This window comes from Phocoena sinus, chromosome 19, assembly GCF_008692025.1.
Source record: "Phocoena sinus isolate mPhoSin1 chromosome 19, mPhoSin1.pri, whole genome shotgun sequence".
Taxonomy (NCBI): Eukaryota; Metazoa; Chordata; class Mammalia; order Artiodactyla; family Phocoenidae; genus Phocoena; species Phocoena sinus.
The window spans coordinates 17,761,149-17,779,293 of record NC_045781.1 but is presented as its reverse complement, the minus strand read 5'-3'; the positions used below and the strand labels follow the sequence as shown (position 1 = coordinate 17,779,293).

Genomic DNA, 18,145 nt, shown 5'->3' with positions numbered 1-18,145 from the left:
AGAAAATGAGAATAGCTCACAACCTCGGGGCTGCACGCGGGTAGGTAGACTAGAGGAAGGGGAGCAAAGCATGCTGGTGCCTTTTTTTCTTTTCCTTCCCAGTGCAGTCCGTGAGTTTGCGGGTAGCCGGAGGTGCGGAACGCGGGGCCTGGCTCGGCCTCCCGGGCGCGCGTGTGACTGCGGCGCGTGCCCGCCTCCTGCACCTCCACGAGTTGGAGGAGTGCAACGGGCGTGCTCCCGGGGTTGCCGGGACGCGAGCTCGTGCTCGCCGCTTCTGCGGTCGCCCGTCACGCACGCACTCCAGTCCCCTGGGAGTTGGTCTTCGCGCCTCGGTGCGCCCCTCGTCACCCGGCCCCTCCCATCGACCTCCGCTCCCGCTCCCTCCTGGTAGCGAGTCTGCTTCATCCCTGGGGTCCCTGCTTGGGGGCAGAGAAGATGGCTGGCAGACGTCTGCTGTTGGGGGGCGACTTCCTGTCGCCACCGCCGCCCCCGCCCGAGCCAGTGCTGGAGCAGTGGCGCTATAGCCACGAAAGTGACCGGCAGTGGGCTCTGCGGCGCAGCTTCATCTGTCGGCCGGCACCTGCACAGCTATCCCGGTGCTGCCCTAGACCAGCTCCTCGCGCTCTCCGCTGCCTGGACCAACCACGTTTTCCTGGGCTGCAGGTACAGCCCACGCTTGATGGAAAAAATTCTCCAAATGGCTGAAGGTATGGATATTGGGGAGATGCCTTCATATGATCTGATGCTGTCCAAACCTTCCAAAGGTCAAAAACGTCACCCCTCAACATGTGATGGTCAAAATCCTCCTGAAAACCAAGCCGGTTCCAAATTCCGTGTGAGACCTCGTTTTGAGCCTGTACATTTTGTAGCTAGTAGTTCGAAAGATGAAAGACAGGAAGATCCTTATGGCCCTCCAACAAAAGAGGTAAATGAACAGACACATTTTGCCAGCATGCCAAGAGACATCTACCAAGATTATCCTCAAGACTCTTTCAGCATACAAGGTGGAAATTCTCAGCATTGTGATTCATCAGGATTTATTTTCCCAAAAGACCAGCCTGTAACAGCCAACAGGTACTTTGACAGTGGGAACCCTGCCCCCAGCAGCACATCACAGCAGGCAAACTGCCAGTCAGCTCCTGAGCCTTCACCGTCACAGACGCTTCCTGAGTCAGTGGTAGCCGAGAAGCAGTATTTTATTGAAAAATTAACAGCAACTATCTGGAAGAACGTGTCTAATCCAGAGATGACCTCTGGATCTGATAAAATTAATTACACATATATGTTAACTCGTTGTATTCAGGCATGTAAGACAAATCCTGAATATATATACGCTCCTTTAAAAGAAATCCCTCCTGCTGACATCCCCCCAAATATAAAGCTTCTAACAGATGGTTATGCTTGTGAAGTTAGATGCCAAGATATCTACTTAACTACAGGTTATGCTGGCAGCAAGAATGGTTCCAGGGATCGAGCTACTGAGCTAGCTGTAAAACTCTTGCAGAAACGTATTGAAGTTAGGGTTGTCGGACGGAAATTCAAGCACACGATTGGAGAGGACCTTGTGGTGTGTCAGATTGGCATGTCTTCATATGAATTCCCTCCAGCTCTGAGACGACCAGAAGAGCTGGTGGTGCTGGCTAAAGAGGCTTCTGGGCAGCCGATTTTTAATGCTTCTGCCAAACACTGGACCAATTTTATCCTTATAGAAAATGCAAATGATGCAATTGGTATCCTTAACAATTCTGCCTCATACAACAAAATGTCTGTTGAATACAAATATGAGATGATGCCAAATTGTACATGGCGTTGTCGAGTGTTTTTGCAAGATCACTGCTTAGCTGAAGGTTATGGAACCAAAAAAACAAGTAAACATGCAGCTGCTGCTGAGGCTTTGAAAATCCTTCAAAAAACACAACCCACTTACCCATCTGTCAAAAGTTCACAATGCCAAACAGGCTCTTCACCCAGGGGATCTGGGAAGAAGAAAGATATAAAGGATCTCGTGGTTTATGAGAATTCTTCAGATCCTGTGTGCACGCTGAATGACACAGCTCAGTTTAATCGAATGACAGTTGAATATGTCTATGAAAGGACAACAGGACTCCGACGGAAATGCAAGGTGATTCTAGAGAGTGAAGTAATTGCAGAAGCAGTTGGAGGGAAGAAAACTGTCAAATATGAAGCTGCTGGGGAAGCTGTGAAAACCCTCAGAAAGACCCAGCCGACTGTCATTAACAACCTGAAGAAAGGAGCTATTGAAGATGTGATTTCAAGAAATGAAATTCAGGGTCGCTCAGCAGAGGAGGCTTACAAACAACAAATCAAAGAAGATAACATTGGAAATCAGCTGCTGAGAAAGATGGGTTGGACGGGTGGTGGTTTAGGTAAATCTGGTGAGGGCATTCGGGAACCAATCTCTGTCAAAGAGCGTCGTAAGCGGGCAGGGCTCTGTCTTGATGTAGGGAGGGTAAATAAAATTGCCAAGAGAGATATTGAACAGATCATCAGAAATTACGCCCTCTCGGAGAGCCACACGGATTTAACCTTCTCTACAGAGCTGACTAATGATGAGCGGAAGCAAATACATCAGATTGCCCAGAAGTATGGTCTTAAGAGTAAGTCTCATGCGGTGGCCCACGATAGGTACCTGGTGGTAGGTAGAAAAAGACGGAAGGAGGATTTACTAGACCAGCTCAAACAGGAAGGCCAAGTGGGGCGTTACGAGCTTGTGATGCCTCAAGCGAATTGAGATCTTACTAATGTATTTCGTAAATGCCTAATGAGGCAGATTTGTGAATTAAAGAAATGCTGCATGTTCCGGTTGCAGAGTATATTCATGAAGATGTTTCACCTTGTTCATTTCATATAGTGCTTTATTAGATACTGGAACTCGAAGAATTCTGTCCACTTGTGTTAGCTTAATCCAGCAGATAATATCGTGCAGTTACTGTTTGTGTCTTTGATATTGCTGTGTCCCTCAGATTTGTGTAGTTTGTACAAAGTAAGAACACATATCCAAATGGAATTTCACCCCCGAGAAAGAAATTCCCATTTTAAAGGGCATAGCACAGCAACTTGCAACAATATGTAAAGTTGATATTGACTACAATAAAACTACAGTCTTAATTCCAGACTTAACTGAAGATGTCAGGTCATTTTGTATTATCTATTTTCATCTTTATGTGAAGCCAGTTATAGAATGTTTAATAGTAAATTGTGCTGTACGTGTAAATGTCCTTACCAACTAAATGATGTAAAACTTTCTTAAAGTAATTTTAGTGTTCATTTATTTATAACTTCTACCATGCGGTTTCCAGAATATTGGAAGTGATACACTGTATCTTGTGATATATGAGTGTTAACGAATTCTAGTCTTCATGCTGAGAGAGCACTACTTGAGAGAGCAATTGAAAAGTTCCCAAAACTTTGATTCAGTCTGAAGAAAGGAAGCTGGAACTGTCTGTTCTTGGTGCCTTGCAGAGAGACTCGCAGCAACTCTCCGTCATAGCTTTCACATGATTTGGGTGTATAGCAGCACATCCAAGGTGGCCACAGCTGTGGCGGAGCTTGGTAAAAGACTGAAGATACATTGGTGCTTTGATGAAAGGGTTAGTGGGCTGGTCCCTCTCTCAAAAGGCTTATTTAACCCCCAAAGCCAACTTTGTAACATATTCAAAACTGCTATTTTCGCTTATTTCTGGAATGTAAAAAAAATTGTATAAAAAGGATTAGTGTATGCTTCCTGAATAAAAAGGAGCCAAAGTTGATCAAAAAAACAAAAAAATGAGAATACAAGGCACAGACTGGGAGAAAATACGTGCAAATCAGATACCTGATAAAGGATGTATCTAGAATATATGATGAACATGTACAACTCAATAAGAAGATAAAAGGAAGCCCAATTTTTTAAATGGACAAAAGATTTGAATAGATATTTCACCATAAGATATACGAATAGCTAATAAGCACACAAAAAGATGCTCAGTATCATTAGTGATTAGGTAAATGCAAATTAAAACCACAATGACAGGGGTTCCCTGGTGGCGCAGTGGTTAAGAATCTGCCTTCCAATGCAGGGGACATGGGTTTGAGCCCTGGTCCAGGAAGATCCCACATGCCACGGAGCAACTAAGGCCATGAGCCACAACTACTGAGTCTGCGCTCTAGAGCCCGTGCTCCGCAACAAGAGACGCCACCGCAATGAGAAGCCCGCGCACTGCAACGATGAGTAGCCCCCACTCACCGCGACTACAGAAAAGCCCGCATGCAGCAACAAAGACCCAACGCAGCCAAAAATAAATTAATTAAAACAAAAAAACACAGTGACATACTAATACCCAGTGGAATAACTTTAAGCAAAAGACAAATGCAAGTATCGGTGAGAATGTAGAGAAACTGGAACTCTCATGCACTGTTTACAGAAATTAAAATGGAGCAACCACTTAGAAAAGAGTTAAGCAGTTTCTTTAAAAGTTAATCACAAAGTTACTATATGACCCAGCGATTCTATTCCTAGGAATCTACCCCAGAGAAATGAAAGCATTTATATCCACACAAAGACATATATGGATAGGCTCTTTGGTGGGGCTAATGGCAGACTCCGGGAGGGCTCATGCCAAGGAGCACTTCCCAGAACTTCTGCTGCCAGTGCCCTTGTCCCTGCGGTGAGCCACAGCCACTCCCCGCCTCTGCAGGAGACCCTCCATCACTAGCAGCAGAGCCAAATGAGATACGAGTAGGAATGCCATCCCTCAGAGTTCCCAGAGACACCATGCAGCTTCATCCAGACTAATTTCCTTCCGCGGATAGGCCATAGAACTCGCAAAGAAAGAGCGTCCTCCAGGTCTGCACTCAAGGCAATTCTGTTTCTGTAGCATTAAAAGTGTTCTGTTACTGAGAAAATACCCCCAAGCAGAAGATACTTACACGTCGCCACGCATGGCACTTGGGGTAGGTCCACTGTGAAGGTACCCGGGTTTTCGGGCACGGATTTGTGCTAGAAAAGCCTTTTCAGAGATCTCTAACATAAGTTATGGGTCCTTCTGCAATGAGCAGACAAATGAGAGGGAACCAGGGACTCACCGGAATTCAACTCTTTCACGAGAGAGGACATGGTGTTAGTGACAGAATCCGCTGCTACTAGAGAACATGCCCTGTAATGGATCTTCCTTTTTCCCTCAGAACAGAGAGTACATCATTCTCTCCCTTCAAAATGTAAGCTTTTATCCCCTATAAACAGTGGATGAGAGCATCTTTTTCCTCAGTCTCCCTGGATATTACTGATGTTAGACAACTTTTTTTTGAATCTGCTAGGCAAAAGATCTACATGTGAGGACCTGGAAGGATGTTCATGATATATCGCTAATTCAAGGAAGACGCAAATCGCAGACCAAAATGCAATGCATGATCGAATTTGTGTGAAAAGAGTGTATGTCCATAAAAGCACACTTAAACATTAAAAAAAGAGAGAGAGACATATATGTACATGAATGCTCACAGCAGTTACTCACAATAGCCCAAACTGGAAACAATCCAAATGTCCATCAGCTGGTGAATGGGTCAATGAAATATACATCTATAAAATGGGGTACTATTTAGCAATTAAAATGAATGAACTGATACCTGCTAGGACATAGAGGAACCTCAAAAATAATATGCTAAGTGAAAGAAGCCAGATGCAAGTGTCATATACTGTATCATTCCATTTACATGAAATGTCTAGAAAAAGCAAAGTCACAGAAACAGAAGCAGATCAGTAGTTGCCTAGACCTGGAGGTGGGAAGGGGATTAACCATACTAGGCATGAGGGAACCTTCTGGAATGATGAAAATGTTCTAGAATTGGATTGTGATGATGTTTGCACAGCTTTGTAAATTTACTAAAATCACTGAACTGTCGAATTACAAAGTGAGTTTTATGGCATTTATTCCTCAGTAGAGCTGTTGAAAATGTGTTTCTATATACCTGCCACAAACCATCAGAAACTGAAAATGTTTACATTTTTGAAAACACCATTTACAATAGCATGAAGAACTATTTCAGAGTAAATCTGGCAAAATATGTGCAAGAATTTGTATACTGTATACTGAAAGCTGCTACTCAAAACAATATTTTTTTGAAAAAAATTAAAGAAGACCTAAATAAATGGGGAGATAGTCCATGCCCGTAGATTGGAAGAATCGATACTTTGAAAAATGGCGGTCCTCTCCGAATTGATCTATGCATTAGGTGAAGTTCTAAGGAATGATTTTGCGGCATGTATTTCTCTCTTTTTTTAAGCGTCTACGTGCTTAACGTTTGGCAATTTCACTCTCAGAACTCTATCCACTCAGAACGCTGGACAGCCGGGCAAAGACGTGTTCACGAATGTCCCCTGTCGCAGTGTTTATAAAAACCACCCCCAACTAGCCCGTGAGTGGAGGTGATGTGAAACTACGCTCCATCGTAAAGGGGATTCCAAAGCAACCGTCTCTACACCGGATAGGGTCCAGGGGCTCGGCAGGGGTTGGAAAACTGCCTGTTTATGTAAATAAAGTTTTAGTGGACCGTAATCACAGCTGTTGGCCTTTCTACTGCAAAGACAGAACATGACAGGTTTACACGGGCTGCAAGCCTAAACCCTTCACTATCTGCCCTTTAAGTTTACCAATCCCTGATCTAGACTGTGTATCTATTAACCTGAGAAGATGTTCAAGAAAGCTCATTCGGTAAAAAGTCCCACGGGTCAACCTCGCTCACCCGGGTCGCGAAGCCCCGCCTTGCGCTGGGGCGGGCGGCACTGTCCCCGCTCCCTCGCTCCCTCGCTCGGGGCCCGCGGGCCCGCGCCACGCGCCGGTCCGCGCACGCTTTCGGCTCCATCACCCCAACTCAGGCCTGGCACCGCCCTGTGCGCGCTCCGCCCCGGGGTGGGGGCCCGGCCCTACCTGCCCGCCGTAAAGCACGTCCCGTTAGCGGCGCCGAGGGTTGAAAACGCCACGAAGAGTGGAACGACCCACGAGGCGGGGTAGAGGACGCGGTCGCCAAACGTCTGCGAGAGAAGTGGGTGCGTCCTGAGACCTTGCGCGCCCTCAGGAGCCACCGGCCCCGCAAGCTGCTGTGCCCTCCCAGCGGCCCCGCTGAGCTGGGCTCCCGGACACCTCCGGGAGGCACAGTGGAGCGCCCGTCGGGAGGAAACGACCTCCTCTGCGGATGGTGATGGACATCTCTTCTCCACCTCTTCCTGGCATAATTCGCAGTGTTTCAGCGACCTCTGCCGCCCCTGCCTCTCCCTCCCTCGGAATGACCTGGTCTCCCTCCCAGCTGAGCCGCCTATTCTCCGGTCAGCGGCCCGTCAACAAGCTGCGTCTCTCCACGCTCCCCATCCTTGTCACATCATTGCCTGTTTTTAGTTTCATTTCCTGTCCCGCTCCAGCTCCGAAGGCCTCCTCCAGCACGTGGACCCCACCCACCTTTCCACCTGTCCCTCACACCCATCCCTCTGTCCTCTTTCCTCCTCCCCCAGCTTGAATTCCACAATCCATTATTATAACTCCCTCTTTTAATGACTCCTTTGCTCTTTCTCTCCCCTACACTTGCCTGTCAAAGCCCCATCCCTGGTGAAGTCCAGCCCTGCTGCAGCTACACTCTGTGCCTTCCCCGGTGCGGGCGGGCGGGGTGTGCTGGGAAAGCAGGACCTGCCACCTGCTGGCAGCCTGGAACCTCAGCTGGGTCGCTGGGACTGCCCTAACCTGCCCACCCTCTCCGTGTCTGGTCTCCTAGACGATTATTTCCCTCCGCCGCGGTGAGGGCCTTTCAACTTGAGCACTTATCCCTTCCCACACACCAGGCACCCTCCCGCAGGGACCCTGGGCACTCACCACGGCCACAGCCTGGGACTGCAGGAGCTCGGTGGCTGTCATCACAGTGAAGTAGGACACGTTCATGAGGATGTAGCACCCTGTCACCAGCGGGATCCCGATGATGATGCCCAGGGGCAGGTTTCTGGGAGGGGCAGGGACCCAGGGACCCAGTCAGACCAGAGCATCCTGTTAGAGACTCACAAGGTTGTTGTCCTCGTCTGCTCCTTTCTTCCACCCGCCCCGGCCAGCCCTCCACCTGCTCCCGGGGTGGGCTGGGGTCACAGCTGCCCTTCCTGAGGCCCACCCAGAAGCAGGGGGCTTGTGGGACAGCAGAGCCCCAGTGGGGACATGTGACATTTTCAAATGAGAAAGAACTCTCCCTCTCTCAGACTCCAGGGCAGTAAAATTGAATTGGTTATAAAGCAAAATAAGCTAGAGTTCTTCCTTCCCCTTAGCAACCATTCTACTGCCCCAAACAAAACCAAGCTCTAACGAGTGTAAATGAGGAAACCATCCGCTGCGTGGAAGGGGGTGGTGGGTGATGACGGGGGAGCAGCTCCACTTTATGGTTGGGGGAGAGAAATACCCTCACCTGTCCACTGTCTCCTGCCCTGACTCAGCTTTCTTACCTGAAAGGGTTTCTGAGTTCTTCTGTAATATAGTTGAGTTGATTCCTAGAGGGAAAAAAAAGTAACGTGAGTAACATAACTTTGACTTTCTTTGCTAAGATTATGAAACACAAAATAATAAATGTAGGTCTCATTTAAGCTACTCCATCACAGAGAAAATTCCCCTTGTAGGAATTTCGGGACAGTTTCTTTCGGAGAGAGCCCTGGTGGTGGTGGGACTACTGAGATCTGCACATCTTTCAGTTGGTAGGTCTTTGCCCTCCATGGGAATCGTGTGAATTTTCAACAATTATTGGGAGTAATGAGTCCCCAGTGTGCTTTGAAAAAAAATGGAAGATTCTTTTTCTGAAAAGGGAATGGAGCCTGTGGATGCTTTGCATGAGGGAAAGACCAGTGTCCCGGATGGCCACTGGACATAAACAGAATCTCATCGACTAAACCTAGTGTTTGCAAGGTGGACCTAGAAGTGCTACTGAATATCTGCCTTGTCCAGTGCCTAGCAGCCCTCGCTGCCTCCAGTCCGGCTGAGCCTGTGTGTGTCTGGTGAAGCTTCTGGCACAGGGTCCCACCACTGCGGGCTCACGGGACACTGTGTCAGGGGCTGCTGGCATGTGAGCAAATGGGAAAGGGGCAGGTGCCTCAATGTCTCTGGGGTCCGAGGAGAACAGAAGCGTGAAGGGTGGGGTGCTTAACGAAAGGGAGATGCAAAGGTAAATGTCAGGCTCCCACCAAACCCCCAAAAGGAGCAGTCATTGCTTTCCACAGGGTTTCAGTAAAATAGCCTAAAGAAACCCACAGCCAGACGTGTGCCATCTTACCATCCATCATACGCCCAGAGTCCATTATAAAACGCCAGACCGATGGCTCCCAAAGACAGCTTTGTGCCCTCAAAAGAATTTTCAAAATTCCTTGTATTTCCTGTAATTAAGCCAGACAGTGAAAAGTGGGTGTCAGCTGACCAGACTGGGACTTTGCATCATCGGCCTGTGAAGGCAGCGGATAACTAATGACCTCAGGTGATTAAACACACGCTGAAACACTGGGAAACAAAAGATTGTTTCTGTTGAATTCCTGCCTTAAGGATACGCTTAGGAGCAAGACTTCCCAATGGTCTGTGCTGTGTGGCACCACACTCCCCTCCAGCCACGGGTCACCTTGGGCCAGGAGGACAATTCCGCTGATGATGATGACGACCACGATCACCATCTTGGCCGCTGTGAACACGTTCTGGACGTAGCTCCCCAGCCGCACGCTCAGCGCGTTCACCGTGGTGATGAGCACTGGGGAAGTCAGAGGTGGGCAACATTCTGTGTCTGTGGGCTCAACATCTCCCTCCTCTCTTAAGGCCCTGGAAAGAGTCTCCTTTCCACTCCCAGGCCCACCCCTCCAGCCTCCCCTCTCCACCGCCACATCCATCAAATGCACTTTTGAAATCCAGCCGGGCTGCCTCCCCCCAAGAGCAATGGAGAAGCAGCCAGGCCCCTGTGGGACAGCCTGCTGCCAGCCGTCCCTGACAGCTCCGATGGCCCCGCAGAGCAGGGACTGGATGGCCAAGGGCATCAGGCTTGGGCCCAAGACTAGACCTGGCCCTGCTCCTCACCAGCGCCTCCAGGCCCACTCGGCCTCTTTCTGGCTGTGCAGAAGCCGAGTCTCCCCACACCATCCGTGCCGGGTCTCTTCTGACCCCTGCCCAGTGTTTCACACACGTACTCACAGATGGCAGCGGCAGCCAGGAGTTTAATGACAACTTGAGGAGGGTTGCAGCCTGAGTAGAAGGGCGCAGAAACGTACTCAGAGAAGCTGAGACAGATGATGGCAAAGGACGAGGGCTTTATGACAAACAGGCTGGTCCAGGAAAAGAGATAGGCAGGAATGGGGCCAAAGGCTTCCATCAGGTAAGGGTACTCGCCCCCCGACTTGGTGATCATCGTGCCAAGCTCCGCATAGCACAGAGCGCCTGGAATACAGAGAGGAAGGGGGCCCCGGGCCCCTCGTGAGGCATTGCCCTGGTCGAGGGAACCCCTCTCCCCCGTGGGGGACATGCTGTGAACACGTTGCCCATCACGGTGCCTCTCGTCCTGAACTCTGGCCATTGGACATTCTGCGAAGCCCAGTTTACACCCATCTGCGCACAAGCATTGAAGGGGACCCAGGCAGCAGCCCCGCACTCAACAGAAGGTGTTCGCCAGGGCGGGGCATCTTTGTCGTACCCAGTGTCGCAAGAATCCCACAAGCCGCCCATACGATGAGACAGGGTCCCACGGCTTCCATGTTGCTGAGCACAGACTTGGGGGAGATGAAAATCCCGGAGCCGATGATGGTGCCCACGATGATGCAGATGCCGCTGAACAGGCCCAGCTCCGGTGTGGAGGAGGGGAGAGGAGGGTTAGTGCTGCCACCCAGTGGGGCTCAAGAGCCCTCTTCCTCCCTCCTTCCCTCCCTCCCACTCTGGGTGTGGCCAGGGCAGCCCCCAGTGTCCCAGGCACCTTCACCCTGTGCTGCTGCAGGGGGGGCGCCAGGGAGCTGCTCCTGGGGCTTCGCGTGTAAGTCAATTAATCCTCACAACAGCCTCATGGGTCGGGTACGCCATTATCATACCCATTTTACAGAGGGAAAAATAGAGGAACAGAAAGATTCCGTTACTGCCCAGGGTTCACATCCAGTACGGTTCATAGGCCCGGCCGAGGTTCCATGCGCCAACCCTTACCACCCTTGACAAAGGTGCCCAGATGGTAAATAAAGGCTGATTTGACAATCAATCACCAACAGGAAAGGCCCTTGGGACCCGCCTCTTAGGTGGGCAGAGCAGAACGGAGCTTCTCCCCCCAGACAAAGAGTGAAGTCAGGGTTTGGGGCTCCTGGCCAGGGGAGTGGGGGTGAGGGGCTGAGCAGCAAGGTCTCCAGGGACAGAAACACTCCGGGGCTGTGAGCTTTCTCTCATGCCATTCTGTAGAATATGAGCTTCCTACCAACGAGACCCTGCTCAGACACACCCTGTATGATTCCGTCCTATGAAGTTCCACAACAGGGAAAATTACTCTGCAGAGACAGAACTCAGGGGGTGGGGCCCTCCTGGAAAGGGGCAAGAGGGAACTTTCTGGGCCGACCAGTTTGTCAAACACTTCAAACTGAACACTGAAGAGATGTGCATTTCACTCTATGTAAATCATACGTGAATCAAGAAAAAAAAATTTAAAGGAATAAAATAGTCTGATTCAGTATATATAAGTCCATGCCACTCTCTTTGTCCCAACTTACCCTTCCCCCTCCCCATGTCCTTATATAAAGGACCAAATGTAAAATGGATAGCTAGTGGGAAGCAGCTGCATAGCACAGGGAGATCAGCTCGGTGCTTTGTGACCACCTAGAGGGGTGGGATAGGGAGGGCGGGAGGGAGACGCAAGAGGGAGGAGATATGGGGATATGTGTATATGTATAGCCGATTCACTTTGTTATACAGCAGAAACTAACACACCATTGTAAAGCAATTATACTCCAATAAAGATGTTAAACAAAAAGAAGGAATAGGATTTCCCTATCACTGGAGGTATTCAAACATAAGAGGGACCAACATTTGGTGAAGGTGCTGTAGAGGGGACTCCACATCAGAAGTCCTCTCTGACCATCCCGGAAAAGGCCACTGGTCTGAGCAAACAGCCACCCCTCCAGGTGCTTACCCAGCACGCAGAAGCACACATGTATTAACCTCACAAGAATATGCTGAGTTCACTGGCGAGAGAGAAAGAGGTGAGTACAAGGAATTGCTCGATCAGAGATGGGGTGGGGGGACTTGGCTGTGCACCCCGTGGCTGGACCTGGGAAGGGCCTGCCCCTAAGGACGGCCTTACCTCCTTTTGGAGATTTGTGGTCTTGTGTTCGATGCTCTGGATCGACTTCTCATCCTCTCTCCTTTTTCTCAGGCTTGTCTCTTCCATTTTCCACCCGCTGCCAGTTCTAGGAGGCTGCAAGGAGGACACGGGTGTTCACTCAGCAAATGCTCTATCGGACAAGATGCAAATGGGGGCTCAGCTGTCGCGCCTGGGTTGTGGGAACTGATTCTATGAGCAGATGATTAGCTACAGTTTGGGGGAAATGCAGCTGTCGACTTCTTAGGGATAATTTGCTCAGTCCCAGCAAAATTTTGACTGCCGTTCAGACCCTGGGCAACTGGGGTTCCAAGCTCTTTTCCAAACTACTCCGGTACCCCCGTGCCCCCTCACCTATCCTATGTGCCCTAACCCTCAGCAGTGACACGCCTGAAAGTCATTCTACAGCCCAACCTCATTTTTTCAGAGGCTTTTAAAAAGAAATATTTAAAAACATACTGGAATATCCTTAGTGGAGTCAAGTCTGAAGAAGGAAGGCTTTTCTCATAATTACTTCCCAAGTAATTAAGGCACCTCACACAATAGATCCACGGTATAGACCGTTTTTCATTGAGTGATGCCAGGAACGTTGCTGAGGAAAATCCGTTCAAGGCTGAACTACTTAGTGCTCATTCCCTGTTCTCTTTCTCCAGATGAAGTCCCTCTCGGGTCCCTGGCCAGGGGATCAGCCAGCCTTCCCATCACCTGGTGGCCTTACCTTCTCCTTGACCTCGAGGAGCCCAGGGACCTGCCCGGGGCAGCTGACCACCTTCCTCTGCACAGTAGTGCCCTAGGAATGGCCATGTCTCGTGCCCAGGAGAGAAGGAAGCCACAAGGTACAGAGGTCAATAAAGGTAATTATTAAACACCTTTTTTTTTTTTTAAGCAACGAAGCTTGGATACGCCACACAAAAAAGGGAGGGTCGAGCAGCCAGTTTCTCTCCAAACTGTTTTAATTTTGCTCATTGGTGTCCAGACCAGTTTGTTTTAAAATTAACCAGATTCCCCCAGATCAGCTATATCCTGTAAGGAGAAATCTCTCTAAAGACTGGAACCAGAGGAGATAAACTTTGGAACCCACTCTTTTATTATCTTAATAGGTTCTATTTACAACTCCAGGCAGGCAGCACCAACAGGAGCTGCACTCCTAACTCACAGGTTGGGGGGAGCCCTTTCCCCCCTCCACTGAGGAATTTCCTCCAAGGTCCTTGGTCTGCCTCCCACTGGTTCTGACCAAGCTTGTCTGGCCCCTGCTGAGACCGTATCTGGGCCGGAAGAGCCCAGCCTGAAGCATTGTTGCTTATCGCCCATCTCCTCCGGCAGTTTTGCACTGGGGTAGATTTAACAGCATCCCAGATATCCAGATGAGACCAAAGGTCACAGGACAGAGTTGGTGAGTCACTGAGGTTTACTGTGGGAGCACTTTGGGACAGGCAGACCTGGGAGGAGGGCAGATTTCTCAGGGTCATCTCTTAGAGCCTACTGAGAATGTGGGGGACCTTTGCTTTCCCAGAGTCAGGGTCCTGATGTAGAAGTTTGTTACCTGCCCCTCTTGATGGGGCCATGCCTGCTCATCAGGGCACCTGATCCTCTTGTTGGCCGTGGCCAGAGCCCGAGCAGAGTGCTCATTCACGGGCTGTCTCTCCAGAGCACGGAGGCAGGACCTGCCCCCAGGCTTGCTTGAGGCACCCCTTAAGCATTTGCCAACAGTGCAGCACTCCGAGGTAGGTCTGGCCCATCTGTACTTGCAGAGCCCTACAGAAGGCTCCCTGGGTCAAGGTTGCCCCAGAGGGCTGATATTCTAACAGAAACCACTGAGGAAAGCAGGGTGGGGTGGTGGTGGTAGTGGGGAGTTGGAGGGTCCTGTGAGCCCACACCAGCCACATGGTCTCAGAGTTACTTAGCCTCTCTCCAAGAACTGAGTTCTGAATCTGTAAAATGGGCTAGTGCTGGCACTCCCCTTCACAGAACTGTGAGAACTGCAGGTTATGCATTAAGCGCCAGCATTCTGTTAATGCAGAGGATCCCGTGGGCTTCTTGGGCCTCTGTCAAATGCTGAGTTTGGAGCGTCTGGGCATGAGGATCCTTGCTGAGGGTCAGAAATCTACTTCAGTTCATTTTTGGCCCTTGGTGTGCATTTCTTTTCTTGGAGCTGTGGTTTCTTCTTGTTTTGTTTTTCCCCAGCAGAGTGAGTGTTCAACCAATTATCGTAAGGTTTTTTTCCCCCCTCAGGGAAAATAATGTGGATTTGTCTTCACAATTTTTTCCCCAATTCTTTAGGACCTTTGGTTCATTGTGCATCCAGCTCTTCTACCACATGGCTGAAGTTTTACCTCCTTGCAGTCAATTCCCTCTCACAGTTAATTTCCTAGGAAGTTTCATGTTATTTTTTATTTGCATACAACTCCATTGCTTCTTAAGTTTCTGCTAAAGCTCTTGACCTTCACTTTCTTTTTTCTTCTTTTGGCTGAGCCACGTGGCATGTGGGATCTTAGTTCCCCGACCAGGGATCGAACCCAAGCCCCCTGCAGTGGAAGCGTGGAGTATTAACCACTGGACTGCCAGGGAAGTCCCGACCTTCACTTTCAAACTGTGCTTTTTCCAATTACACAGATACTTGCAGTTTGAAGATGGTAACACCATCTGCATTTTATCATCTTATATTTGGTGCATATTTGGTTCCCTGGTCCTGTAATGGTTTATAAAGACACATTTAGCCCGGCAGTGTAAATCCATATCCCCACAGCCTCTTGGCTTTTATCCTCTGAGTCACCTTCCTCTGAGTCAGGGTCAGAGTCAAACCTTCAGGACAGATGCCAGCTCTTCCTTTACCACTTAAAGCTCGTCCCAGACCTGGCTTCAAGTTTTCAAACTTTCTTCTGTTCCTAAGTTTACTCATCGTATATCCCTTCCCTCTGCTGCTGACAGTAGTTCAGAGCTTTGCGGGGGACCCAAAAGGCCACATAACAGGCGTTCACTTACCTACCAAAATCCCAACCAAAAGAACTCATAAAGAGTCAGTGGAATGTGCAAAGTCTTTAAATGTCAAGGATTTACAGTCTGACTGTAAAACAATTAGCCAGGAAAGCACAATTTAAAAACTCCTATCTGGGGAACAATATCTATATATATCCAAGAGCTATTGGAATAGTGCAATTCTACCTTAGAATTGTCCATCATTTTTTTTAGATATAATTGACATATTAGTTTCAGGTGTATAATGATTCGATATTTGTATATATTGTGAAATGATCACCACAATGAATCTAGTTAATATCTGTCACCACACATAGTTACAAATATTTTTTCTTGTGATGAGAACTTTAAAGATCTACTCCCCTAGCAAGTCTCCAACAATACAGTATTATTAACTATAGTCACCATGATGTACATCACATCTCTTGAGACATTTATTTTAGAACTGGAAGTTGTACCTTTTGACCACCTTCACCCATTTTGCCCACCCCTCACCTCTGGCAACCACCAATCTGTTCTCTACACCCATGAGTTGGGTTTGTTTGGGTTTTGGATTTTTTGTTTGTTTGTTTTTCTGTTTATTTGGTTTTGGGGGTTTTTTGGGGGGAGGGATCCTGTTGATACATTCAAGTGAGAGCATTCATCTTTGCTTTTCTCTGACTTATTTCACATAGCATAATGCTGTTAAAGTCCATCCATGTTGTCATAAATGGAAAGATTTCCTTCTTTTTATGGCTGAATGATATTGCATTATATATATGTATGTATGTGTATATATATCACATCTTCATCTATTCATCCATTAATGGACACTTAGGTTGGACACATCTTGGCTGTCATAAATAATACAGCAATGAACATGGTGGTGCAGATATCTTTTCAAGTTTGTGTTTTTACCCAGAAGTGGAATTTCTGGATCATATGATAGTTCTATTTTTAATCTCCATACCGTTTTCCATAGTGGCTGCACCAGTTTACATCCCACCAACAATGTACAGGGTTCCCTTTTTTCCACATCCTTGCAAACACTTGTTATTTCTACTCTTTTGGATAATAGCCATTCTGATAGGTGTGAGGTGATATTGTGATTTTGATTTGCATCTCCCTGTTGATTAGTGATGTTGAGCATCTTTCCATGCACCTGTTAGTAATCTGTATATCATCTTCTTTGGAAAAATGTCTATTCAGATACCTCTGCCCATTTTTTAATTAGATGATTTTTTTTTTTTTTTTGCTGTTGAGTTGTATGTGTTCTTTATATGTATTGGATATTATAGTTCCTATTGAAGCATATGTTTTTTTCTCTAAAGTCACTCTCATTTCTACCAAAGATGGCCAAATTCACACTCATTTGTTTTAAAATAAGTTTAGTTTCATTAAACTTGACCTGATTATTTACATAAGTTCAGCAAGAATAGCAATTGACCATATAGGCTGTTTTAAATCTGCTTTGCTGGAACTTTTCATAAGGAACCTCCAGATTGAACTTTTAATAGCCTCTTTAGGCTAAGAAGCCATGTCAAGGAGTCATCATCAGACTCGCCTGTAATACCTACAGATTCGGGTGAATTCCTCTCTTCTTGAAGTTCCCCCAAATACCCAGAAGTTCCCCCAAATATCCTGAAGGAAGGCCAGAAAGTGAACTTCCTTACTCACCTGGCAAGGCTGTTGGGAACTGTATAAGCAAGGAAGCAGGCTGTTTTTCCAAGGGCCTTTATGGCTCCACAGTCAATCTTAGCTCCTTAAAGCTGTCTGTCAAATCTGATTCTAGGACTTCCCTGGTGGCGCAGTGGTTGAGAGTCCACCTGCCGATGCAGGGGACACGGGTTCGTGCCCCGGTCCGGGAAGATCCCACATGCCGCGGAGCGGCTGGGCCCGTGAGCCATGGCCGCTGAGGCTGCGCGTCCGGAGCCTGTGCTCCACAACGGGAGAGACCACAACAGTGAGAGGCCCGCGTACCGCAAAAAAAAAAAAAAAAAAAAAAAAATCTGATTCTATACAAATTCTCAAATATGACATTACAGTCAAAGCCATGGTAATACAACTATTGTGTCCTGTTACAAAGAGAACAGATTCTTAGTGAACTTATATAAATAACTATATCGTCATGAAAATAAGAACGCTTACTAAGAGTTTCCAAATTCTGGAGGGATCAGGGAGAAAGACAAATGTTTCAATTCTGCTTGCAAAGGTATAATTTACCCAACTGCTCTGATTCATAGTTAGCGTTAAGACAAAGGGCTTTCTTATATCTGGAAAACAAACATTAAAAAGCCGTATAACATTTCAGATAAAAAGTCATAAAAATTAGAATCCTTTTCATCAGTTCATTCAGTCCTATGTAACTAATTCTCGTTGATCTTAATCATTTGTTAGCAGCTTTATGAAGCCATCAGGCTTGCCATTAGAGTTCTGTAATCTTACCCAGTTCAATGGTATGAACTAAAAGTTATCAGAAACCTATATCTGTCAAAAAGTCCTTTCTATGAATCTTCTTGAAGATGAAGCAGTTTTGCAGAAGCATCAGAGTAAAATAATAACTGTCTATAAATGACAAAGACAAAATAGCATGGTCAAAGATCTAATTACAATGCAACTGACGAGGAAATCTGGTTATTTCAATGACACAGTATTTTAAGATAATAGCTAGAATTATGACTGATAGCATTTTATCAGGACATAATCAGATTTTTAGGAATTTCACACAATTTTTAGAACATATATATTCATCAATGCAATATAACCTAAGATGGTTTATCACCACTTACTTGACAGTGCTTCCCATGTAATTTAACACGCCAATTAGTTTAATATCTCTCTTTGAGACGTTGAA

The 18,145-nt window shown here is 47.4% G+C and overlaps 2 protein-coding genes across 8 annotated transcripts in view; one reads left to right on the top strand and one right to left on the bottom strand.

Moving 5' to 3' along the window:
• Nucleotides 1-13,145, bottom strand: part of SLC7A9 (solute carrier family 7 member 9) — a 39,179-nt gene extending 26,034 nt beyond the window's left edge. For 3 of the 7 annotated variants that reach the window (XR_004347073.1, XR_004347072.1, XM_032614354.1), the window contains exons 1-9: nucleotides 13,055-13,138; nucleotides 12,319-12,432; nucleotides 10,681-10,828; nucleotides 10,185-10,427; nucleotides 9,625-9,750; nucleotides 9,289-9,388; nucleotides 8,471-8,515; nucleotides 7,860-7,983; nucleotides 6,927-7,030 (exon numbers count right to left, since the gene is read on the bottom strand). Coding sequence is in view for 5 of the 7 variants with exons in the window: in XM_032614354.1 (XP_032470245.1) it covers nucleotides 6,927-7,030; nucleotides 7,860-7,983; nucleotides 8,471-8,515; nucleotides 9,289-9,388; nucleotides 9,625-9,750; nucleotides 10,185-10,427; nucleotides 10,681-10,828; nucleotides 12,319-12,405 (977 nt within the window). In the remaining 2 variants the exon portion in view is untranslated. Of the gene's footprint in view, nucleotides 1-6,926; nucleotides 7,031-7,859; nucleotides 7,984-8,470; nucleotides 8,516-9,288; nucleotides 9,389-9,624; nucleotides 9,751-10,184; nucleotides 10,428-10,680; nucleotides 10,829-10,956; nucleotides 11,626-12,318; nucleotides 12,470-12,795; nucleotides 12,834-13,054 lie in introns of those variants that run through there. The other 4 variants (XM_032614355.1, XM_032614356.1, XM_032614358.1 and 1 more) reach the window with 4 other exon arrangements.
• LOC116744517 (NF-kappa-B-repressing factor-like) lies at nucleotides 494-3,770 on the top strand. Its single transcript, XM_032614353.1, has one exon. It carries the CDS (start codon nucleotides 680-682, stop codon nucleotides 2,750-2,752), a length of 2,073 nt encoding a protein of 690 aa, XP_032470244.1. The 5' UTR covers nucleotides 494-679; the 3' UTR covers nucleotides 2,753-3,770.
• Nucleotides 13,146-18,145: the final 5,000 nt, after the last annotated feature.